Source organism: Centrocercus urophasianus, unplaced genomic scaffold (genome assembly GCF_019232065.1).
Source record: "Centrocercus urophasianus isolate 14NV4802_14NV808 unplaced genomic scaffold, USGS_Curo_1.0 seq_20, whole genome shotgun sequence".
In the NCBI taxonomy this organism is placed as follows: Eukaryota; Metazoa; Chordata; class Aves; order Galliformes; family Phasianidae; genus Centrocercus; species Centrocercus urophasianus.
Window position 1 is genome coordinate 256841 of NW_024884756.1, and position 25941 is coordinate 282781.

At 38.0% G+C, this 25941-nt stretch overlaps 1 protein-coding gene across 8 annotated transcripts in view; it reads left to right on the plus strand.

Annotated features, from left to right (window-relative positions):
• The window catches only part of PCNT (pericentrin), a 95062-nt gene that overhangs the window by 56115 nt on the left and 13006 nt on the right, over positions 1-25941 (plus strand). For 6 of the 8 annotated variants that reach the window (XM_042821898.1, XM_042821903.1, XM_042821904.1 and 3 more), the window contains 16 exons: positions 346-366; positions 2406-2633; positions 5931-6101; positions 7268-7420; positions 7965-8132; positions 8471-9523; positions 12264-12767; positions 14239-14338; positions 14705-14841; positions 16124-16321; positions 17412-17607; positions 18166-18388; positions 19742-19892; positions 21559-22080; positions 22823-23106; positions 23879-23981. In XM_042821898.1, coding sequence (XP_042677832.1) covers positions 346-366; positions 2406-2633; positions 5931-6101; positions 7268-7420; positions 7965-8132; positions 8471-9523; positions 12264-12767; positions 14239-14338; positions 14705-14841; positions 16124-16321; positions 17412-17607; positions 18166-18388; positions 19742-19892; positions 21559-22080; positions 22823-23106; positions 23879-23981 — 4212 coding nt within the window. The remainder of the gene's footprint in view (positions 1-345; positions 367-2405; positions 2634-5930; positions 6102-7267; positions 7421-7964; positions 8133-8470; positions 9524-12263; positions 12768-14238; positions 14339-14704; positions 14842-16123; positions 16322-17411; positions 17608-18165; positions 18389-19741; positions 19893-21558; positions 22081-22822; positions 23107-23878; positions 23982-25941) is intronic. The other 2 variants (XM_042821899.1, XM_042821902.1) reach the window with 2 other exon arrangements.

Sequence of the window (25941 nt, forward strand, 5' to 3'; positions counted from 1 at the left end):
GGACTTCAGTGTGAGAGTATTTGCATTACTTAGAAAGAAGTGTTTTATTTGAACACATGAACTACAGTGAAGCTTCACAGTTCATGCATCTGATTTAAATTAACTCTGGAGAACACAGGTATTTCTCTACAAAGGACAACTGAGGAAAGGCTTCTGGGTTCCAGACTTGTTGTATTTATGCAACTACACTAGTTGTCATAAAAGATATTCTTCGTCCCTCTGGCTTGTCCTATTTTAAGTTTATAAATCAATCCTTTTGTTCGTATACTCATTGATTTGATACTTGGTTTCAAAAATTAACTTCTTTTTTTTTTCTTCCTTTTTTCATAAATGAACATTATACAGAACTATGACTTGATTCTACAGGTATGGAAAACAGCATGAATATCTCTTTAACCTATCTTTCCTCTTCTTTCAAACCCTTCTACTTAATTAAATACGCTTTTGCTTTTATCTCTTCTTCATATGTCAAGCCTGCTTCAGTTTGACTCAGAGATACATGTTTTAGAATGACATGATTTTTTCAGGGGTAGGAAACTGCTTTTATTTTAATTTCTTGTCTATAAGTACTTTTTTTTTTTTTTTTGGATGAGTGCTGTATCTAGCTCTAGGGCCTCCTGCACAAGAAAGAAGTGAACCTATTAGAGCAGGTTCAGAGAAGAGCAACAAAAATGATCAACAACCACTTATGAAGATGGGCTGAGGGAGCTGGGCTTGTTTTGCATGGAGAAAACTGGGGACTTCCAGTACTTAAAAGGAGAGAGTGTGATTTAATGTGATAAGACAAGTGGGAATGGTTTTTAACTGACGGGAGATTTGTGTCAGATGTTAGGAGGAAAATCTTCACTCAGAGCAGTGAGGCACAGTAACAAAGCTATAATAGCAATAATTACTGATTGCACTGAAGCAGTTCATTTGAGCTTTTAATTTCTGCATGTAGCAATAAGAACAAATTCATGGTTATTCTGTTTGCTATTCTATGCACTCAAGGTATATGTGAGTGGAATTATTTGGGGAATGAAGTTCTGACAAGATAGCTTGGAGCTATCATGTGATTGTTTGCCATGGGGTTGAAGGCTGTGAAAGTATTTTCTGATCTACAGAATTGTAGCACTAGCTTTCTAGTGGGGTGGTATTTGAAAATATAAATTTCATATGTTAAAGTGTTGTGGTGTCTGGGGTTCTGATGACTTCTGGCAAAATCTTACTGCAGTAGAATGTATTGGACATTTAAAAGTCTTTTCTATACCTAAACACTTTTCTGCATGGCCTATTTTGTGTTTGACACTTGTTGATTTACTGATAGCACAGGGAGGGCTTGAGATGGAGGTACGGATATCTACATCTATCCAGATTCTTCTGTATGGACACATATATAATTAAAGGTCTATAAGCAAGTGAAAATGTAACAACAATCACTTTTGGTGTTAACTAGTCTATGATGCTCTGTTTATTGACTAAATTGTGTTCCTCTGTATTTTACTAGAGAGTGTTCTGCTTTAGTACCATCTGTACAACAGAGATACGAAGTTCTATATTACTATCAAGTATTTTTATTTTATAATACAGTAATGAAACTTCTATAAATTCAGTCACTTCTTGAACAAAGCTTTTATTTTATAAAGGTGTTGACCAAAAAATTCTCTTTCGGTAGATCTTCCATTGCTTTCGCTTCTGGGCATGCTTTCCGTGTCCTTGATGACTTTATCAGATATGATACAGTCTGTCACACTCAGTTCTTTCCTGCCTGTCACCCACCAATGCTTCTAGCCCTGCCTTCGCATTAGTTATGGGGATGAATGAGTTTTCCTGAGACTCTGTGCATGATTGGATCTTACTGAGCGAAAGTGCAAGTTGTCATCCTTTGTATATTTAAGCACCTTTTAGTAAAGGAGTGCTAGTTCTCTATTGACTATGGTGAATGTCTCTGCATGGGAGGCATTGATGAAGTTACATATTTATTTTTCAATTCTTGGTATTTTCCTTTAAACTGGAATTCACTGAAGTAATAAAAATTAGTTCTGAGGTTACAGAAATACATCCAATATTATTAGTAATGGTCCATGTAATACTGAGGCTTTTTTAATCTTAATCCATAAATACAGCAAATAAGGTCCTTGTTGATGACCACTGGGCCTTCAGAGTATACTTCTATGCAACATTTGTTAGACTACTATAAATGCTAAATGAGAGTAATCAAATTTGTATTTAAGAGCCCCTCCATTCAGAAAGCAAAATATCAGGAAGTTACTTTTTCATCCTTTTTCCATCTCTGATTTATCTATTGTCTAATTACTAGTTTAATCCATAGCAATATTCTGCCTGCTTAGCATTAAAATCCTTCTGGTTCCAACTGGAAGCTTCTTATGTTATCTGAGTGTCAGTATAATGTGATTTCTGTATAGGTAGAATCTTTACAAGCAGAAGTAAAACAGAAGGTGGATGATTACAATAACCTGTTATTAGAAAAGGAACAAAAACATCAAGAAATTACAGCTCGTGATAAAGAGATTGAAAAACTGGTGGCACAAGTACAAGAACTGGAGCACAGCAGTACTGAAGTCTCAAAGACTGTAAACTACTTGCAACAACAACTTCAAAAAATGAAGAAAGTAGAAACTGAATTAAAACAGGTAATTTTTAAATACTTAACTAGGATAGGCATTATTCAGACATTGTCTTCATGGGAGCTGTCAATAACTTTGTCAGTGTTCTTGGAGGCTATCTCTTGCATCAAGGAGTGAGAGACTATTGTGTTAAAGGCAGCTATTACAGCCACAATTTTAAACAAACTGTGGCTTTATGGTCTTTATGACATTATTATATTGTCAACTGTCATGTTCGCACGGATCAAAACTCTTGTTTCTCTGGAAGATCCTTAGTGATAGTATTACTGACTGCAAAGTATGGTGGGTATTTAGTAAGTAACCGTGCTAAAATTATATATGCTTAATCAGTAGCTCTCCTTGCTCTGTCTCTGGAGCCAGATCAATTTGCCCTGCTCCCAAAACTGTTGTGTTTTATATTGCTACCTCAGATTTAATCACAGCTTAAGTAAATGAATTATATTCAATTTATCAAAACTCTTGCTTTTCCTCTAAGCATCTGAGTAACCTTTCCTGTCTTATTATAATAAATATATTTTTCCTTCCAGCAATTTTCCTTGGTTGAGTATTGTTCATGTGTATGTCAAGTTTGAAGATTTCAGAGTAGCATGATCTAAACTAAATTCACTTTTTCATTGATTATTCTTTAAATATTGCTTCCATTATTTATTTTAAAAATAGTGAACAAAGTATTTTTATGATAACTTCAGTTACATATGATATAGACCGGTTGGTCTCGGTTCAGTAAGTACTACTGTTGCAATCTCACTATTGCCAAATAGATGGTATCTGGAGAACTGTTTTAGATTTCTCTGTACAACAAAGGCATCAACAGAGTGGAGCAAGTTCAATAGAGTACCATCAAGATAACGTGGTTAAGGGGCTGGAGCACATGATTTATGAGGGAAAGCTGAACAGGATGTGTTTAGCTTTGTGAAGGTCATATAGATCCCTGCAACCATACTATGAGGTTATAGAAAGTATAGGCAGGCTTGGAGGTGCGCTTGAAAGGAGGAAGAAATGCAGGGGAAATTCCAACTAAACAATGGAGGAAAACTGGGGCAGTCTGTGCTGAAAGAGGAATTCAGAGTGGCAGTGGTTTCTTTGACTTTCAGATATCTAGAATTTGGCTGGCCAAGTACCTGACCAGAGACAAGTTTGTTCTGCTTTGAGCTAGGGTTCAGAGCAGAAAGCTCTAGAGACCTTTCCCAACCTCAACTGTTCTGTGATTTTATACAAACGTGCAAATCTTTGTCTCTTAGCTTTCCGTATACTTTGCCTTGAAGTAAATGGGGACTACAATGCCGCTGTTTCAAGTTGCTCTTGTATCTGAACCCCTGGCACTTTGTTGAATAGGTTTTCCTTATTCATGTGAATTAAAGCCATCTTTTAGATCTCTGAATAACCCAGTAAACTGGTCATTCTCTAAAAATCCTAAACAAGCCAAATTTAAATTTTTCGAGGAATCATTTCTTTAATTTTAAACAAAGTTACACCGCTGGATTTACCAAATGTACTTATTGTGATACCTCATCACTAAGCAGTTTTGTGCATCACGTAAGTGACAAATAAGCTCTAAATGTGATTGTATGTCACAAGATTTTTTGGTAAAAATACACTCAATATGAATGGCAGCTATGGATTTTCATTGCCTCCACAATGCCAACATACAAAAATATACGCAGTGTAGATAATAGAGACTAGTGCTACTGAGAAATAGGCCTGGAAAGACCAATTTCTAATATGGGGCAGTATATTTTTTATGAAGAATGGTGACTTAACTCACATTTATTGGAACTATCTGTCCTGTCATCACATGCATAGAGTTACATATTCCTTGTTCTTTCCTTGTCCAATTCCTTTCTGTTGTTCAAGTCGTTGATATGTAACAGTGATGCTTATTCTTAGGATTGTGCTTTGAGAGGTTGGGCCATAGTAGGTTGTAAGCTCTTCCTTTTGCTCCCTTAAGGAGCCTGCTAGCCTATGTGTTTTGGTATCAGGCAAAGAAGATACCTTGTTAGACCCTTTATCTATATGGGCACCCAGAAGCATCTCTTATAATGATGGCGAAGCACATAAAGCTATGATTTTTGCCTGGGTTGCTGCTTGCTGTTGCTGGTTCACTGTCAAGACCTTAGAACATAGCAACGGGAGAACGTTCATGTCTCCTGTGTGCAGAGCTCTGGGAATAGTATGGCACACACATAGCTCTGCTGTGTACTAAATGCAGAAACATCTGAGAGGAAGCGGCCTGGTTCTGTTGTAATCCATCTGGATTTTCATGTTGTCACTGGGGGCTTTTATTCAGCGATCAGAAGCTTTGGAATGGTGTGGATAATATCTTGCTTGTGGTTGATGTGAAAGCTAAAAGATGGGCACCAGTGTTACTCAGGTTTTGCTGTGGTCTGTTTAGTCATGTCTGTCAGCAGGATTCCTCAGACGCTGCTGAATACCATAAGCTCCACATGATGATAAGAGAAGTTTTTGTTTTACCCTTCCGGGCAAACAAATATTTCTCTGGTAGGTGCTTTCCTACTCAAAAGTGTAGGTGATAACTTTGTAATTTCTTGCTTTATCCTGCAAGAGAAATTAAGTGAGGATGACAAAGCATTGCACCCCAGCTGGTGTCTCCCTGTAGTTTCCCTTTTCTTCCTGTGTACTTTGTGGATGGGGGAGATGTCTCCATTGATACCAGTCCAGAATGGCTTTCTACTAAAGGGCTGCTGACTGGAGACTGGATGACATCAAGAATTTCCTTCTTGAACTGACCCAAATCCTGAGAAGGATTGTGAGAGCCACAGAGGGAACTAAAGGAAAAGCTTTAAAAATAAAGAAAAAAGCAAAAACATGATAGCTTGAGAATCTGACAGAAATGTACAATCTGACAGAAATGTAGTGCTGGTGCTTCATATCCTGATGTTATGTGATATATTTGTAGGTGGTGTTTGATCTACCCTCTACCACTTAATTTTAATTAAATCTTCACCTCTTAGGCTTAGCTTAGTAACGTATGGTAACATAATCAAATTGGATTTGGCTAAAGAAGATGTTTAGAGTATTAACCATACGGAACAGTGTGTGATTGAAAAAGTATACCATTATGACTGTGTGCTAAATTTTCAGAGGCCTAACTTAGATTTGAATGTTTTTAGCACACTTGTCATAGTTTTGCATTCCTATACCTTTGTAGAACGTTGGAATTAAGTATTTTTGTTCTTGCATTGGAGCTTTTCAGGCATGAAGACGTATTCTGGCAGGATTATTCTGTTTGATTAGGTCTGTATATTGACTACAATCAACACTAACTTAAAAGTTACTTTGCAGGATAAAGAAGCATTGCAACAGCAGCAGTACAACAATTTGATTCAGATCTCTGCCCTGCAATCTAAATTGGATGAAGTCAGGCATGGAGTACCTATGGAAGGCACTTCTGACCAAGGGCTGAAGGAACAGCTACAGGCAGAACACGAATCACTTGAGAGGAAAGAAGGAGAGGTAATCTGTTCAGTTTCAGTATTGTCCTGTAGACTTTGGATCACTCATGTAGTTCTAGAATCATTTTCTGCAAACTTGTAACTGAGAGTTTAAGCCTTAGATTAAGTTCTTGAATGCACGCATGAAGGTGCATACACACCCACCTGCTCACCCCCGCATACTTATGCTATGTATTCAGATAATATCAGGTAATATTCACCCTCACAATTTTGCAGAAAACACCAGTCTGAGTGGTGCAGTTGGTATGATAGAATGTAGGGATGCCATGCAAAGGGACCTTGACAGACTTGAAAGGTGAGCCAGTACGAACCTAATGAGGTTCAACAAGGCCAACTGCAAGGTGTTCTGTTTGGGTTGGGGCAATCCTAGATACGTGTACAGACCTGGAGAAGAACTCACAGAGAGCCCTGTTGAGGAAAGACTTAGGAGTTCTGGTGAATGAAAAACTTAACATAAATAAGGAGCATACATTTTCAGCCCTGAAGGCTAACTTAGTCCTGGGCTGCTTCAAAAGACGAGTGGCCAGCAGGGCAAGGGAGGTGATTGCTTGTCTCTACTCAGCCTTTGTGAGCCCAACCTGGAGTTTGAGGCCCCAGCACAAGAAAGATATGGAGCTGTTGGAATGGGTCCAGATGAGGGCCTCTAAGATGATCAGAGGGCTGAAGCACCTCTCCTGTGATGAGAGGCTGCGTAAGTATTCAATGCTTAGATGTTTTTTTGATAGCTGTGTACTGGGATTAGTGCTGTGGTGTTTCTTTCTGCCTCTTAATAGAAGAATACTGTTTGTAACTGCTTGTGATAACATTAAACATCAAATGCTAACACTTAATTTTTTTATTAAGCATTTTATCTCAAACTAACATCAATGGTCAAGCCTGGATTGTTCAGAACATATATTAACACATCTTTCATGAGCAGTTTTATTTTTAATTTAAAAAAAAATAAAATAAAATCACCATTGAAGGAATTTGCTACCCAGATGAGGAGCTGGCGTACTAGTTTCTTATTCTTTGTGTGTCTCAGATATTTTATTAATGTCAGCTGATTAGGGAAAATTCAAACTGTGTCTACTGAAACAACTTTCAGTAAGTATAGCAAAGAGTGAAACTTTGTTTTATGCTTAAATTTCAGAAATTATTAAAACTATCCATTTTCTTCACTTCTAGATTGCAAGCTTGTTAGACCACCTAGAACAACATAAGGATAAATTGACCAGTAAAAATGAGGAGATATTACAGCTGAAATTGCAGCTAGAGGTGCAAAAAAATCTTAGCACTTTCACCATCAACCAGCTTCAGCTAGAGAACGCGCAATTGAAGGTAGGCTTTCTTAGCTTTAGTGTTCACCAGCTAAAACGTGAGAGACATGTTTTTGTAAGTATTGTGGTCTTCAGCTCATATTGTGATAAACACACATTTTGTTTGTTTCTGTTGCAACACAAATGCAATATGCTCTTGACAAAAGATATCCTAGAACGGCTCAAACGCTGTAGATTCATGCTTTGCTTATGACAATATCTTCTGTATTCATTTGACTTAGGAAGCTTAGCTTTTTCTCTGACCCTAATAAATTATGATCTGTGCTGTTTTGTGTGCATACCTGACATCTATGGCCATAGCAAATATTTTAAGATGTAAAACTGGTTGATTGTCAGTCATTAGTTTTTGTTTCACCTTGTAAGTTAAGAACCAATGTGGCAATTTAATCCAGTGATACAAACCCAAATAAACTAGTTGTCCTTGTTTTCTTAAATTAACAATACAGTAAGGAGGAGAACATTTAAATACAGCCTATAATTTCCTTCTGCCACTAGGCTGGGAGATAAACAGACTTTTCTGATGAGGTTAATGTTTTTCTCATTAGGATCTAACAAATCTTCATGTAAAGCAAAATCAGGTCTTGGATGTAAATGATTCGTCAGCTCTGTCCTTCCCACAAGCTCTACTTAAAGAAAAGAATCAAGAAATAGATCACCTTAATGAACAGCTGAGAAGACTGAAATTTGAGCTAGTGAATACCCTCGAGAATAAAGTAAGAGTATTTACTAGTTCATTGCTTGATCATGCTTGAGGAGATCGTAGAATCATAGTATCATTTGAGTTGGAAGGGATCCTTGGAGGTCATCTAGTCCAACTCCCCTGCAATGAACAGTGTTGTCGTATTGCAAATGAAGCCTCTTGGTAATTCTCTTAAGAAAGTAGAGAGTATTCTGCATAGCTATCCACCTGAAATCTATAAATTCTTCCTGCTGTTACATTTATGATTTAATGCCTATGCAATTTAAAGAAAGAAATAATAGTTTTGAATTCTACGTGCAATAGTAATTCTGCCTACATACTTTAATATTTCAACCTTATCCTTTTGTTCAGGTTGTTGAAGACCAAAAATCTGAAATTGAAGAACTCAGGTCTGTTATTGAGCACCTTCGTGGGGACCAGGAACGGCTGAGTAAAGACAAAGATGAAGAGGTAGAGCAACTTCACGGAGTAATTGAGAAGCTCCAAAAGGAGCTGGCACAATTTGGACCAGTATGTCATGAAGTTAGTGACAACCAAGGTGACATTTTTCAATTTGGATTGGAAAAGTCAGTGGAAAATCTGCAGAAGGAGTTGAAGAAGGGATTGATAGATTGTCAGGGTGACACTGATCTAGGTGGAAGAAATGCATTGCTACTTTCCAAGGTGAAGGAACTTGAGGAAGAGCTAGAGTTTGCCTTGGCTGCTAGAAAAGACCTGCAGCAGCAGCTGGAAGAGAAAGAAACACAGTTCAAAGTGGAAGTGGAAATTTTAGAGAAAAAATGCCAAAACTTACAGGAATCATCAAGGCAGCATTTTGCAGAGCTAAACACTCTGAGATTACAGTACAGTGCACTTCAGGAAGAGTACAGCCTTCTCCAAACACATATTTCTCAGAGAGAATTTGAAGCAAGGATTGCTGCTTCTTGTGTTCAGGAACTCGAAGGTAGTGTGAAAGAGAGGGAACTGAGTATTCTTGAAAAAGATAAGCAGGTAAAGACAGCAGTGGCAGATCAAAGAGAAGCTGATGAAGGTGCACTGCAATACTTAACAAAACAGACATCAGAACTTGAAACTGAGTTGAAAAAGAAAGATGCGAGTCAGACTCAAGATGTTTGTAGTCGTGAGTTTGAAGTTTCTAGACTTGATTTACATGTGCAAGCAATGAATCAGAGAGAAGTATGTAATCAGAGAGAAACTGATGAATTGGAAGGTAACATGACAAAATTGAAAGATCAAATCAAGATATACACAAAAGAGCTTGAAGCCTTACGTTTGGAAAGAGATGAACTTATTTCACAGTTGGAATTGTACAAGCCAAAGGAAGTCCTTAAGAAGGGAATGGAGGAATTGGAAGCACTGGAAATACATGTTGATCAGTCATTTGCTTCCCCACCTGATAATCTGGTATGTGATTTTTTTTATTTTATAGTGTCCTGACTTTGTTTTCAGTAAGCTAATTTTATGTGTTTCATAAAGCCTTATAGTTTGTCTTTTTCAGTGCTGTAGTAGTAGAAATAAAAAAGCTGATTCAATGGCCTGTACTACAAAAGATTCTAAGAAAGAGTGAAGATGAATAATGTGGTATAAAAATGGCTATATTGAGTCAGTTTAAGAGTCTGTTTTTGCAGTTTCTCTGGCAGTGACTAGAGAGAGATAATTTTATTAGGAACCTTTATTTACTCTGAACCATGCTGTTTGTTCACTGTAGCCACAACCATTAGCTATGCATTTTCACCAGTGATGAACAAGAGTCTGCATGCCACACTCATAAAAATATGCACCAGCGGTGGTGACCCACTGTCATCACTGCTGAAACACCACCATCGCTGCCTCACCGTGTTCGCATCCACAGTTTGGTCTTCACAAACATTCAGCAAGTGTCAATGAATGTCAGTATGTGCCATTTTTTCCTCATGGAGGAATTATTTCCACCCCTTTGCTTCATCCGTAATTCCATGTCAGATGCCATTTTGTCAGAGGGCTGCTTTGCAACCATCTGTCAGCAACAGCGTGGAATGGACTACTGGTGGGAGGCTCAACCTCTACTGCCGTGCCACCACCATCTGCCTCTTTTATTGTGGGCCAGCATCATGAAATAGGAGGCGTTACTTTCAAAGCAGCCCTCATAACATTTATACTATAGTTCATGTATATAGGTAACAAAATTTATTTTAATGTCCAGTATTTTTTTATTAAAACAAAAACACCAAACTGGTGTGATATTTGACCCTCTTTTTATGAAAGTAATGCATCAATCTCTGGTTTGATGGCAGTGTCTACAGTTCTTACTGAGCTCTCAAGGTTAGATATTAGGAGGAAGTTTTTCACCCAGAAGGTGATGAGGCACTGGAACAGGCTGCCCAAGGAGGCTGTGGATGCCCCATCCCTGGAGGCATTAAAGGCCAGGCTGGATGTGGTTCTGGGCAGCCTGGTCTGCTGGTTGGTGACCCTGCACATAGCAGGGGATTGAAACTAGATGAGCACTGTGGTCCTTTTCAACCCAGGCCATTCTATGATTACTCTCTTTCAAGTTGCAATAGCTACATAGTAGAAGCTGATAACTGACCTCCATGAGCTTTCTAGTGGAAATCACTTGTAGCAATACTGCCTTTTTTCTGTGCAGGGTAGGAGTACAATTGCTTGATCTCATGTTAGTAATGATTACTTGTTACAAATTTGTATTGCTAGAATACCTTATTCAAGTTTAAACTGTCTTCATTTGTTTTGTTTGTGATGCAGTATGAGGTGCACGCACAACTTTAAAATCATGGTGTAAATACAATTTGAATGTAGGAAAGATACGTATTATGAGTATGGAAACTGCTCAAGGTGGTCTTTTTTCTTTTGGATTCAATGCAGGGAGCATTAAAGTCTGCAAATAATTCACAGAACAAAGAGGATTGAATTGTAAAGATTGCACTTCATCAGTAAGAGCTTAGTTCTGAATTAGGAATCTGTTAGGATTCAGTGAAGGGAGAACTGGTAGAACTGTAGAAGATATAAAAGTATGCTGGAACTCTGAGGGAAATTAAATTATTTAAAGTAGATTTGAGGTAGAAACTTGGTTTCTCAAATGTTGAAATTCTTGTATGTATGCCAGCATGTATATTTCCATGTTTAAGTGCTACTAGTAATAGGGTAGGTTGAAGAGAGGTGGTCATTGAAGTTGGAGAATACGTTGAATGAAAGTAAGCAAATGAGTTGTCTTCAAGCATGTGTTATCATAGACCTGTTCATGTGGATCTGGATCATCCTAGAATAAGGAAAATTACAGTGCTTGACTTATTCTATCAACTATTCAGGCTAGATAGCTGAGAGCTGGAGAAGTGGGAAAACGACAGTATTTGGGTGGTGCTTTTGTTCTAATATGAATTAGGTAAATGTCATTTGGGATGTGATGCTGAACCACTTAAGAGAAAATGAAATGATCATTGCTTAATCAGAAAGCCTGTGTGGAATTAAGCCGTTCTTTACTTATTCCTGAACAGTGAATTAAAGCTGGTTCAAGATGTTAACGCTGAAGAGCCTTTGTGTAGCAGTAGATGTGACACAAAGAAATGCAGTGTCCTTAGAGGAGCAAAGAAACACCTTACAGTTGATCTTAGGTTCAAAAGTAGAAGCAGTGAAAATTAAGAAATACATTAACATGAAAAGTGGAAGAGTAGCAGAAAGGAGATAGTTGCTAGTTTCTTCTGAATTGATATGGCAGGTACAGGAGCCATCCATACAGCTACTCTTCCCAACTTTTTTTCCGGTGTCTGGTGTCAGAAATTAAGTCTTAAGATAATTCAAGAGATTTTTCTAGTTAGAAATCAAAACGTGTTATTTTTCTATTTTTTTTTAAAGTAGGAAGATTATCTACACAGCTACAAAGAATATCCTTTTTCTTGTGTGATGCAAAAGTCAGCTCTGCTGAAATAGGTACATTTCTTTCTGTATAGAATTTTTTTATTCCACTAATAATTTGCCTGTTTAAAAAAGCCAGGTTAGCTGGTATGTAAACTGAATTTTGGGATCATTCTTGTATAAAATCTAGAAATCATCATAGATTTGATTAATAGAGAGGAATTTTTAAGTGGATGTTTTACATTTCTGAAGTCATATTTAAATTCCATTGAACAATTAGCATGTTATCTCATTGCAGGAAAATGTTGCTTTGTTTGACTGTACTGCTCATGATACAAATAAACAATCTCAGGTTAAGCAATCAGAAGAAAATATCTCAATGCAAAAATTGGACATGATCAACAGCTCTGAAGAGCAAACTTTGAAAAAGCCTCCCCATCAAACTCCCAATTCTCCAAAAAACAGTGTGAATGAAGACTGTACTGAAGGTACTCTTAAAAACTTCCAGGATTTCATTGTGGATGTGACTTCATGGGATTCGCCTGAGATTATGAGAAAGCAAGATATAAGCATGGACCTTCAACCAGTGCTTAATCTGACACCCTTTTCAGAAGCTGAAAGTACAGGTCTTGAAATGGTGCACAGTAGGTCATCCCTGCAGGGTGATAATTCTGTTTTGTTGGGATTTCCCTACCTTTATGAAAACGGCAGTGAGGAAGCAGCAGACAGAGCAGATGTAAAATCTCCAGTTTCCAGTGGAAGTACCTACTCTGTTGATGACCAAGACATGGAGAAGATTTTGGTAAGTAGTATTTTGTGTCTGATTTCCTTCTAATTACACAAGGCTGCTCAGTTTTGTCCTCCTAAATCAGTGCTGAGCCATTGGCTCTAAAGAGTAGAAATCTATACATTGAGACACTGTACAGTCTTGCTCTGGATGTACTGTTATTAGCTTCTTTCTCACTGTCAGACACCAGAGCAAATTCTGGACTGTACTTAAACAATTGTCTACCACAGCTCATAGTAAGTGGAAATAGTATTCCAAAATCTAAAATTGAGCAATAAGATGCTCACAGCATGCTGGGTGTCTTACAATCTTTGTGCTGTTGATATGATAGCAGTAAAAATACAAATATTGCTCCTGTGTTCTTAGAAGGCTTGTTGAGAGGCCCCTGCGGACCTTGGTATTTTCTGGTGAGGCTTTGTGGAAATAACTGATAAAACTGTGACAGTGCTTCATGTGTAAGCAGGTAATTGAGCTGAATACTGTACAACTTTCTGACAGTAAATTGAGTACTATGGTAATAGTTCTCCATTGGCGGGTAACTTTGTCGCAGAGAGTTCAAAGGGTTTTAAAATGAGGGAATAAGTGTATCTGCACAGGAGAGCTCTTCTCAGAGATAGACAACTTACATTCAGCTCTGGAGATCAGAGAAACATTTTTCTGATAGAGGACTGAACGTTTGGGCTGGTTTGGGCTTGTTGGCTATGTGGACGTTAGCATGGCTCTTGGTGTGGTAGTGCAAAGGGCCGTCAGTCAGAGGAGCTGGGAACCTGGTTTTCAAAAATTCCCCTTCAGTGTTCAAAAAAAAAAAAAAAAAAAAAAAAAAACCTGAAAAAAACCCAAACAGGTTGGACGGAAGCTGACTGTACTGTGATTACAATAATATATTGAAGATAAGCTTAAGCCTGTTTTATTGGAAAAGGATGAATCTTTTGGATGCTGACAGAATAAGAGATGTTGTGTCACATTTGGCATTTTGGGAACTTCATCATGAGGTATCCTTAATCTTAAGGACACTGCTGTACCCCTGCAGACAAACTGAATGTGTTTCAGTAGAGCTCTATCATCTTTCCTTGATTTGCATATTTCATCATGTACTGTGCAGTTTAAAGTATCCTTTTGTGCTGAAAAAGTTGTGTTCTTGCAAATTGTAAAATGTATTTCTACTTGCGTTCTGCTACAGCTAAAGCATATCGAGAAAGAAATTATTGCTGTGTTTCTCTTTAAATTACAAATCAGCTGAGACTAAATAAAAAATGCTTCTCTTTCAAAGGCCATTCCATTTGTTAAGAGTACTGAAAAGGAGAAAAATTCGGGTAAAAAGGCTTTTGAGGAGTACCAGAGGTGATTTGCTGTTCGTATTTGCTGTAACTAACTTTGAAATCAAGTAGGCATTTGCTAAATTCAATATCAATAATAAAGTTACTGTAAATATAGAAAAAGTGACTGATTTCAGAAAAAGTAAATTAATTGAAAAACTAATTCCAAGCAGATGGGAGAAACAGATAATCTAACTCCATCTGATTTGCAAGATGATATAAGATCGGGAGCATCTGCCATAGACGTGATGAGCAATGGATGTGACAGCAGTGAGTTTAACTTTTGTTTATTCCTTTTACCTTCTGATAACTGGTATAGAAGTATACCATGTCCTCTATCCCCAATTTTCTTTTACTGTGCATCTTTCACTTGAAAGCTATCCTTTTCTTAGTTGGTTCGGAGGTGTTGTATATTCAAGCTGGTAGAAACCTCCTTTACTTGTACTTGCTTTTATTTGTACATGCTAGAAATGAGATATGGGAGTTTAGTGAGTCCTGACTTAACAACATCACTGTGGCCAAAGGCTGCTTGTGACCTTTTAGCTTGTTTAAGTGGCTGTCTTGCGCAGTTATGCTGGTTTCAAATTCTCTTTCTATTTGTAATCCCTGGGGTGGGGGAACTGTCTCTTTCTCTAGGTACCAGATCAAATTTGGCAGCTAAACAAACATCAGACCACTCAAATGCTAATGTCATGGCTTATCTGCGGTACTGTGGCATGTTTCCAGATACAGAATCAGTGAGAGAAAAGGAAACACTTTCACCACAATTGAAGGTAATATGTAAATAATGTAAGCATATTAGGGAATTAAAATAGAAACAGCAGAAATGAAATGCTGATATAAAATAGTGTTAGCTGCTACATTTGCACTGTAAACTTTCTGTAATGGCTTTAACTTAAAATTGAGGTAGGCTACAGGGAGTTCAAATGCAATAGTACTTGAAGAAATATGAGTGATATTAAAGGAGAAGTAGTACACTTTTAACACAGTAGTAAGTGCTGCTTCCCCAGATGTCTAACAGACACCTTCAGCTTACTCAGTGTATAAAGGAAGATCTGAAAAACAGAATTTTGATCCATGAAAGCAACTGAAACAGTTTAAATTATTACTGGAAAATCTGAGTGCACAGTCCAGTACTGAATGTTTAGTATGAACAATTTGGTGTGTTTCCATTGTTAATGCTTGCTAAAGGGTTGTATGTGAAACATGATCTCTTGAAGTACTAATTATTTTGATTTCAGACACAGAAAGGCAACTCAGGTTGATTAAAGTTAAGTTTTTCAGAAAAGTGCAAAGAAAATATATCAGTAGTTAAAGAAAAATACTGTGGTGGTAAAGTGAATAGCAAAGAGAAACAGCGCTGTGTTGAGACTGAGGTATTTTTGGTTACATGTAAGTAGAAAATGACTAAAATCTCTAGTGACTTTCCCTGAAATGAGACATCTGTGCATTGGATAATCGCTTGTGAACAGGGAATTTATTTAAAAGAGATGATTTTGCTTGACAGATTTAGGGAAAACAGAGTTCACTGTGTACATTAAGACTGATTATTTTGGGAGATGTTATTTCTGTGTAATCTGCTAGATCAAGCAAAGGTTGTCTAAATGCATAATTTAGTTTTCTGGTATCACTGGCATATAGTGTGACATGACTTGATAGAACATGGGTAATTTTTCTATGAGTAAGTACTTGAGAAAGAACCAAGATCAAGTACAGTCCTTTGGCTTAGTTATGTGTTTGCATGGTGGCACGCACTGCAATAGATACACTGGTCTATGCTGTTTGTGCTTCAGCATTTGTACTTTAACAACACTGATCTCAGTTACTAGGAGTTAGTCAGCAGTTACCAGAGGATGTTACGTAAGTGTGTGTAAGTGTATTCTGATTTTACTAGGCACATCAAGTAGTGGAATAGAACTGCATGCCTTTACTGATACTACAACCTAGGACAACCTTCTTACTTTTGTTGCTTATTTCTACTGCACCCTACTCATGTGCTGTCAAGATGATGATGCCTATTTCCTAATATGTAGTATTGTCGTCTTTTTTTCTCAGACTGTGCTGAAGTTGGTATATGAGGAGAGTCACAAGATATTGGCTTTGTCAGAACATTCCTTTGGTTTTAGGGAACTGAAAAATGTTCATCAGACCAGAGCAGTGATGGAGGGATGGCAAAAAGAAGGCTTGGCCTTGCTGAATGCTATACAGTCTCTGAAAGATCACCTTATCAAGGTAGCAGACAGAGGAGATAAGGTAAGACAAGAAAGATGGCTTCAACCCTTTATAAACTGTTTGACTCTTTTGGTATGTATATATGTGGGTATATGCATACATTGTGTATGTGTATACTATTACATGCATATACATATGTGTGTAGCAGGAGCAGAGGACTAAGGCTTGAACAGGACTCTCAAATGCCTTGGATCTCCTTAAATTAGTAGTAATGACTCAGTAATGACATCAAAGAGTAGGTTAGAGAGAGCTCATATAGGTGGTTTTGTTTTTGTTGTTGTGTTTCTTTGTTTGTTTAATGAAAACCAACACAGGAACATCCAGATTTTGCTACTGATTGGAGAGGAGAACTTCTGGAAGTACAGAGTATGTTTGAGAAGAGAGAAGCATGTTGCAAATTGGCCTGGAGTTTCACTTCTCCAATCCTGGGTTTGGTGATGAAGTTGCAGTAACTGGTATATGTAATGAAACAAGTCAAAAAAGCCTCTTAGTGTTATGCTCCTAAATCACTTCGATTCCCTCATACTGAATTTTGAGATGAGATCTGGACAAGGATACTATCATTATGTTAAAGGTTTATTAATGTTCTTGTTAAATCATGCTCTGTATGCATTAATCTAGATTGTGTGTGTGATTGTGTGGGATCATGAGGCTTTTATAATCTGTGTTTTGGCACCATTTTCTCAAACACTTGTGTCTTGTGTTATAAAGCTATTGATTTTTTTACCTAGAAGCCAGCAAAAAAGCAGTGACCAACAGGCTGGGATTGGGAAAAGGAAATGCTTGATAAAATAATTCTATCTGGAGCTTGCGAGGAGTGTATCCTGAGCTAACTCCATATCTGTTTGGGATTTTTTCATCATTATAATTAGTTTTCAGCTTCAGTACATAAACTATTATTACTGACTATTATGCTATTTGGAAGCTAGTAATGTTGGGTCTTCTGTTAGTTAACATTAAACTTATTGAATTAAAACGATGTATGAACGTGGTCATTTGCATTTGCCTCTCTGCGTAATAGTTGTACATGTGAGGGGTTCTCTGGAATTTATCTTTGTACAAGGAAATAAGAATAGACTAGTAGATTTAACAGGACTTGGTTGTTTTTTAGGAGGAGCAGAGGCAGATGGTTGTGGAGCACCTTTTCTCCTCAGACCGGAACAATTTGCTCTCTGAGATACAGGAGCTTCGAGCTCAGCTGCGCATGACGCATCTTCAGAACCAGGAGAAGCTGCAGCAGCTGCAGGAATCTCTTACTAATGTAGAAGATCATGGGAGCAAACAAGAACACCAGCTTCGAAGGAAAGGTAATAATTGTCAAGTTCTTGTCTTCTGCTTTTCTGTGTCAGTTCTTCCTTTTGTTTTTGCCTAGCAGATAAAAGGAAAAAAATACATACTGTTTTGCAAAGAAGCTGGTGGTAAACAGTTTTTCAGTTTAATTACTGCGCTTATGATTCCTGCTATTTTAAGAAGCAGTCCTTTTCTTCATACTCTGAATGTAAGTGATTAAGAAAAATCTGTGAAAAACGAAAAGTTTCAAAAGATCCCAGGTAATATAAAATATGTACATGCTTTTTCTTAGTGAGTTGCAGAATCTATTAGTAACGAGTGATTTGCAGTACATCGTGGCAGCTCATTTACTCTGATACAGCTTTTATATTATTCTTCCCTTGTCCACTAGCAGCAAAGCTATAGCATATATGTACATCTTTCTGCTTATTCATGTCATATTTGAAAATAAATGAATTCTCCAGTCCAGAATACTTTAATGCAGCTCCTTTTTCTGCAGTTGAACCAGTGTGACTGGTAAACATACTGTCAAAATCTCTGTAATATGAGTAACTGTTCATGTTTTCTTATCCTAGTTGAATTATTAGAATATAAGCTTCAGCAGGAAAAATGCATTGTAAGTGACCTGCATAGCACACTGTCTGAGGAGCAGAAGAGAGCCTCTGAAACATGTGAACTCTTGAATCAAGAAAAAGCAGCAGTATCAACTCTGAAGTCAGATCTATATGAACGTAAGCAAGAGAATGAAAGGCTGCAAAAATCCCTAGAAGAGCATCAGAGGGAAATAAGCAAGCTCCGGTGAGAAGTACAGTTTGTTAATTTAAATTTATTACCAAGTCTGAAAAAGCTTTATACTCCCAGAATCCATAAATACACCTCTGTTACTTTTCATATTTATGTTAGTTTTTCATTCTTCAAATTTACGTATTTACTTTCTCTACCACTTCCTCAACCTTCTCAACAGTCAAAGCATGGGCATAGTAGAGGAGATAATTGCCTCTTGACAGCCTTGTGTCTGTCCCTCCTGTACTTCTGTGGGGGTTTAACACCACTGGGTAGATCAGCTCCACCACATTACACTCTTATTCTCTGCCATCAACAGAATAGGTAGAGAAAGTACGATTAAAAAAAGCTGGTGGGTTGAGACAAGAACAGGCAGATCCCTCACCACTTACAGTCTAAACAGACTCTGTGTAAGAAAGAATAATGTAGCATAGTGCCTACTGCTAACAGACTTGAGCAGTGAAAACTAAAAGTAAACTTAAAACACCTTCCCCCATCCGCATTTCTCTACCTCTTCCTCTCAAAGTATTGCAGGGGAATGGAGGCTGCAGTCAGACCCTAACACTTCTTCATCTGCTGCTTCCCCGTGGTCAGTCCCTTCCTCTGTCCCTTCCCCAGATTGATCTTCCCCTGCTGATACTGCATGGGCTTCCGTTTGTCTGCAGCTCTCCAAGCACTGCTCCAGCACTGCTCGGTACCACAGGGCCCATCCCTCAATAGCACACTGCTCCAACACGGGGCCTCACGGGTGGCAGCTCCCCCAGACCTCCTGCTGCACTTTTCTCTTTCTTGAATCTGCCCAGAGGCACACCCAGCATCACTCATGGTTTGGGTCTGGCCAGCAGCAGGTCCCTTTTGAAGTAGCTGGAGCTGTGATCTGACATGGAATAGTGCTGGGCTTTGCTCACAGAGGGCACTCCTGCAGCCCCCACCACCAAAACCTTGACATGCAAATCTAATGCGTTTTTGCTTTCCTGCTGCTTTTGTCATGGTCTTCTGTCTTGGCACTTTTGTCTGCCTGTCATTTTGTTGTGCTCTGTTTATAGTTTTTTCTTCCGCCTTCTTATTCCTAGCGTATGCCAGTGGTTTTCTTTCCTTTCACAGGACACACATTTTGTTTCACCGAGGTAGATTATTTATCTGTATCTCTTAATAGTTACTTGATAGGAGTACTTTTAGCTTTGCTTGCAGGGAGAGAAACTGTCTTCAGATGCTAAATATTTGTGACTTGGAACTGACCCTATAAGAGGCCCTCTTAGGGAAGTAAATCTGTAGGTCAGATCACAAAAAGTAATTCAAAGCGTCTGACTTGCATCACTAGAGAAGGATATTTTGTTCTGAACAGAAGTGTCATTTTGAACTTTTCAGTTTTGAATTGGAAAGCAAAGAGAAGGATTTGACAGCTAATATGCAAGAGTTGCAGAATGAACGTCTGACAGAAACAGAGCTGCGAGTTTTGCTTGAGGAACAACAGCTTCAGCATAAGAAAGCAGAAGATGAAAAGAAAAAGGCCTTGGAGGTAATGCCCAACATCTTAACCTCATCCACCAAGAGAAGTGATCTAACGAGTTATTTTTGTACTATTTCATATCCAGTGTTTTTATTCAGTGACGGTTTACAAAAAAAAAAGCTTGCTTGTACCTAATGTGCATGGCATTTTTCCCCCACAGAATTAAAGCTTTCAGTTATCATTCTTAACAGCACCTATGGAAATAAGTAAAAGTTGGATGCATCTTTATGACATCTTCTTAATGTTTTCAGATCCTTATACTTTCACTTTCTCAAGGTCAGTTTTGTACTGCCTGTTGCTGTACAGAGAGACAGACTCCACAATTGTGTAACCGTACCCTTTGTTACAGAGCAAGTGTGCTGTGAGGATGTGCAGCGTGTGACTGAGATTAGAGAAAACCAACTAATAATACAATTCTCGGTAGAAAGTAACTGAAACCTTTCCAATTTAACTTTTTTGAGATTGAGCAATCTTTTTTCTTTTTTCTGTTTCTGTATCCTGTTTTTTGAATAGAGCGGGAAACAGATGACTGGCTTTCCTATTGATACTGTGATAGAAATGATTCTTGTAAAAGACATTATTATCTTCTTGTTCCCGTCTTCTTAACGTATATCTTTTGTATAATTAGAAACCAAAGCTGAAGTCTTCTGACAGTTTCTTTATGGCCTGCAGTCTCATTTATGTTATTCTTCTGGTAATTATTTAAGTATGTATGTTTTGGTTTTTTATTTTTTGGTGTTTTGGCTTTTTTCCTGCTTTTGTTGTGGAGCATGTTAGCTCCATATGTATCTTGTAAAAGGGCTGCTCTTGCAGGGAACACAGGGACCATCTTAGTCAAAAGCAAAGTGAAAGTGCAGTGTCCCAGATAAAGCTGTGCAAGAGATGAAATCATTCTCAGGTGGTGCAGCTGCAGTCCTGCATTCCCAAATTCTCCCTTGGACCAGTACTACGGAAAGCTGATGGTACCAGTTTGTGCTATATGTCTGCCACTTAGCCATCTCACCTAGCTTCCTATGTAATCAGAGGTATGGTGCTGCTTGGGGACAGAGGGCAGAAACCCCTGCCAGAACTGCAGCAGGGTTTTGTTCTGAATGCTTGTGAAAGCATTGTGGGGCTGCCTCTTCATTTACTTTCTGAAAGGAGAATGGTGAGAATGCACTGGCTAACAAAATTGAGCTGAGAACGGGTTATTGTCATCAATCTGTGCTGCATTCTTTAAATAGATGGGCTGTGAAACCAAAAGGATTTACAGATAGTCTTACTGCTTAGGTGACTGTTTTTTGGTGGCTTTTTTTTTTTTTTATTAATCAATTCAGGTTATTTCTGCTTCAGATACCACTTAAGATGATTGGATGATGTAAAAAAAAAAAATCGATTTCTCACTGAGGATCTTAATGATTGAAGAAAAAATAATGTACCACAAGATATTTTCAAATTAAGACCCTCGGTTTTGTTAATTGATATAATGACTGTAAAGAGCATGCTTCTGGTACTCCTAATTAGAGAATTAAACTTTTATTTTTAAGTTATTGTTTTTTTAATACTTAAACTATTCTAGCTCAATCTTGAATTTCTCCTTGAATAAAACAGAATTTTGAAAATTATTGAATGCCAGAGTACCCCACAAATGAGTGCTTATGCTACAATATTACTACATATTTCTCCTGTTGTGCAGGATTTACAGGCTGCCTTGGATTTGCAGATGGTGCAGAATAGCAAGCTGTCTGTATCCCTAGAGCATGAACAAATAATAAATGACAATCTCCGCAAGGAACTTCGGATCGAATATTCCCGCTGTGAAGCGTTATTGTCTCAAGAACACGACAAAGTGTTGGAGCTACAGAAAAGCTTGGATGCTGAGAGAAATCGTTCTTTGGAGCTCTTAAATTCCTTGAATCATGAACGTGTTTTGACAGAACGGTTGAGCATGCAAGCTAAGGAGGATGCTTCTTGTCAGCGTAGGGAGTTGTTGCTAGAACAGGCCTTTATCCGAGAGCTCCAAGCCCAGCTGGAGGAAGAGAGATCCCGAAAGGCAGAACTAGCTGCTATTATTGAGAAAACACACCAGAAAGCCATTCGTTCCAAAAGGCAGCCAGAGGCTGAAGTACAGATGTGTTGCAAAGAAACACAGGTGGAGAAAGAGATCAGTAACAAACTCCGAGTGACGCTGGAGTCTCTTCAGAGTCAAAAGCAAGAGGTAACCCATTCCCTGGAGGCCCAGAAGGAAAGAGAGGCAAAGCTGGAAGCTAAGTGGGAACAATTGCATTTGCTCTTCAAAACAATGCAAGATAAAATTAAGAGTAGAGAGAACAAAGGCAGCAGCAACAAACAGAAATGGAGAAAGAGGGCTGGCAGAAAGATCAGGAGGACTTGCAAGAGTGTTTCCTTGGGTTGAACTAGCCATGAAGCGGGAATTAACTCAGTAGATAGTGTCCTCTAATTAAAATGTTTCCTTCCCTCTAACAAAGTGTTCTAAAAAATGCTTTAAACAAGCTGTCTGCATTTTTCAAATGTTTTCTGGGTTTAGGTCTATATTGGGGATTGCCCCTTGTTAGCAAATGGAGAAGACTTTGAGTGTGGTTTAAACATAATAGGTAACGAAACTAAGTTTCACCCTTATCTCTCAGCTCCTTCACTTCCTTTAGAGGAACAGGCAGGTTTTGTAGACTCTCTGAAGACTTGTCAGTCACAAAGTCAGGAAATGGATGGAGAAAATGCCCACTCTATAGTTGTTAAATGGCTTCCTGGTAGCCTTGGAGTGCAATAGTATAAGTCTTCCTCTGTAAATAGTTTATGGCTTAAGAAACACTGAGATGTGGATGTGTTAGATTGGTGTGGTGCTTTTCTATCTGGTCTGCATATCTGTATCTACATACGTATTGATGTGTATGTGTGTATGTACAAGTGGCAATTTATTACTACTTCTTCTTTTCAAATAGCAAAACTTGGAACTGCAACACCAGAGGGATGAACAAAGAATTAAAGAGATGCAGGAAATTGTGGCAATCTTAAAGGAAACAGAAAGAAGTCCTCCATCTCAAAGCAGTCAGCGAGGACTGTTGTGTACTTCAGACAAAGATCAAAATGCCAAAGAGCCCATGACAAAAGAAACTGGAAAATGCAACTTGCAGCAGCAGCAGAAGCAACAGCTGGAGAGGATAAGACAACAGTTGCTTTTTGTAGCTGCACACCTCATTGAGTTAATGTGTAAAACTGTAGATAAGTAAGTAAATTAAATACTGTTTATAAAACAGTACTTTTCTTTCCATACAGCTTCTGAACTTGTACAGATCATAGCTGATAGCCATCAGCTGAAGAAAATGGGTCGTATATAATTTCCTTTGCTTACAAGACCTACCTGGTGTGAAACCATGATTTCATGGTGCTAGCAGACTGTGTTTAAAAGATTGTCATCACACAGCAGCCATTCCTGTAAAAACCTTTCGTGCCTGCTTGTGAACCAGATCCACGAAGTAACCTTTCAGAAAAAGAACAACTCCGAAAATAAAAACTGGGAGTTGGAAAGAGCTTTCTAACTAATTAATTAGTTAATTTGTTAATTAACAAATTCTGATTGGAGAGTAGTCAGAAAACAGCTTAATCAAGGCAGCTGCAGCTTTGGAATGTGGGGGGGGGGGGGGGTCCATTGAGCACAAAAGGGAAAAGTTGGTCATCAGGATAATTTTTTTGTTTCTTTGGCAGGAAAGTAAAATACCAGTAAAATTTTGCTGCGACCTGAATTTGCATGGTAGAACTTCAGATTGGTATAAAATACAGATTTCTGAATAAATTCTTGTTCATCACTATTTAGAAATTCCTCTATTTAATAAAAATTACTGATTTGTGTGCATTCATCGTTGTATTTTGTGTGATAGGTAGTAAATGAGAACAGCATCAAAACTTAAGATATTTCAGTGGGGAGGAAGAATGTATGCTAACTATAATATGAGATTACTAGAAATCAACCACACTGAGCAAGTATTTCTTTTTAACAGAACAGTTAGCGACTGGTATGTATCAAATGATGAAGCTGTAGCATCTTTACTGCAGACGTTAAAGGAACTAAAATCAGATTTATCGTCTCCTCCTGCATCTCAGGTGAGGCAAATGGCACATCTTTGTTCATTATCAGGAAGTTATTCTGTGTTATTTGGGTTCTGGTACATATGTAAGTTGTGGCGGTGTTGGGGGCGTGTGTTTCGGGTTTGTTTTAACATTCTGAGGAAATTTGTTTGGTTTTTCTGTTTTGAGGACAGAAAAGTCAGGAACTCTTGTACTCGCACCATCTTTATACCAACATATTTAGTATATTTTTTATATGTATGTCTCTTTCTTTGATGCACTGTTGAGTCTACTTCTGAAAGATTTTTTTTCCAATGTATGTAATAAGTATGTAACATGTCTGAGCATATCAAACTGTGGAAAGTGTTGCTTCCTCTTCTGAACATGTCCAGACACAATTATTTTTCAGCAAATTGTCAAGCATTTTTCAAAAAGCACAAGTCATTTGTCATTTCATGAGGGAAGTTTTGTCTGATAGTTGCAGTATTACAGATATTTTTACATAACTTAGCAATTGTTGAAGGTTGAACTCAGGTGTATTGTTAGAAAACATATAAAATACATAGTTCTTTCTTTTCAAATTATTCATCATATAATGTAACTTTACACTAACATATATGTCCTTCTATAGTTAGGAGATCTTCAAATGCATTGTAGCCCTTCTAACCTTTTTGTATTATTTAACAAGAGTTTTGGCTCTATTAGATTCATCTTCCCTCTGTTCTCTTACTGCTTGACCTAGAAATTTGTACTAGATCCCCAGAAAAAAACCTTTGAGAAAGAATTGTGACTATTAAGAGGGTTCAGTTGTTCTCATGTGTTCTGTAATACAAGCTTGATCTATGGAAAGATCTAGGCATGGTGCAAGCTCTCCCTGTGTCTTAACTGCCGACAAAAGGCAATAAACAGTTTCCTTCTGTCATCTGTGTAACCACTTAGGTGGTTGCCAAGTGGATTATCTCCAGCCCTAAGGGAGGGGGTTGTAACCTTTTACAGGTAGGCATTTTTGAAGTTATTTCCACTATTTTCCTTTCAGAAAACTGAGAGTCTGTGGGGAAGCTGAGCCTCCTTATGACTCCACTTAAGTCTGACTTAGTAGAGCTCTCTCTGGAACTGAGCTGTTTATCTGACTCAGCTTACCATGAGTTGTTACTCTACTGGAAAAGGAAATAATTGTTTGGATTCTTTTTTGATTTCCACCCTCGCTTCATTAGGTCTTCTGCTTTAGAAACTCTACTGCAAATCTTTTCAATGTACTTAGCTTTTCCACATCAGCTTCTTTAGTTCCAAGCTTCTTAACAAGATACCAGTGAATGGCAAGCTGAATAAGCAGTTGCTCCTGTCCTTGGATTACTTGGGTCCTGGAGAAAGCTGTTGTAATGACCACAGTCATTACATACATAAAGTCTCTTCTTAACAATAAGAAGTCTTTAGAGGAGCAGTCTGAAGACATGCTATCATTTAGCTTAGAGTACAGTGATGTCTTTCTTTTTTCTGCAGGCAAACATCCCTCTTCTCTGCCCCATTTTCAGGTTGTTCAGAACTGCCTCTTAGTTCAGGTGCTTCTCTGCATTTCTCCTTTGATTAAGTGTCCTTGACCTCATGCTCTAGAAACAGAAGGAAATTATCTTTGTTGCACTTTAGGATTTTGATAAGTGGAGAACTATTAGAGAAACTTGCAAGATGTTGCAGAATAGAACAGACCAAAATGAGTAGATGGTAATCATGTGTCAACTGGTGCAGTAGAAATCAAGGGCATAGTTGCATATCAGCAGGATTCCTCAGACAATATGTGCTACTGCCTTCAAATTCAGCTTTTGTAGCTTTAGGTCTGTAAAAGGCCTGGGATGGAAGGACCATAGTCCTTACTGGGATGGTCACTGGAGAGATCTGCTGCTTCCCTCCAGTTCAGCATAAGACGTGGGTTTTGTTTGAACTATTTTTGATAAGTTACCTGAAGCATTAATAAGGGACAAGAATTTAACCTGAAAAGAAA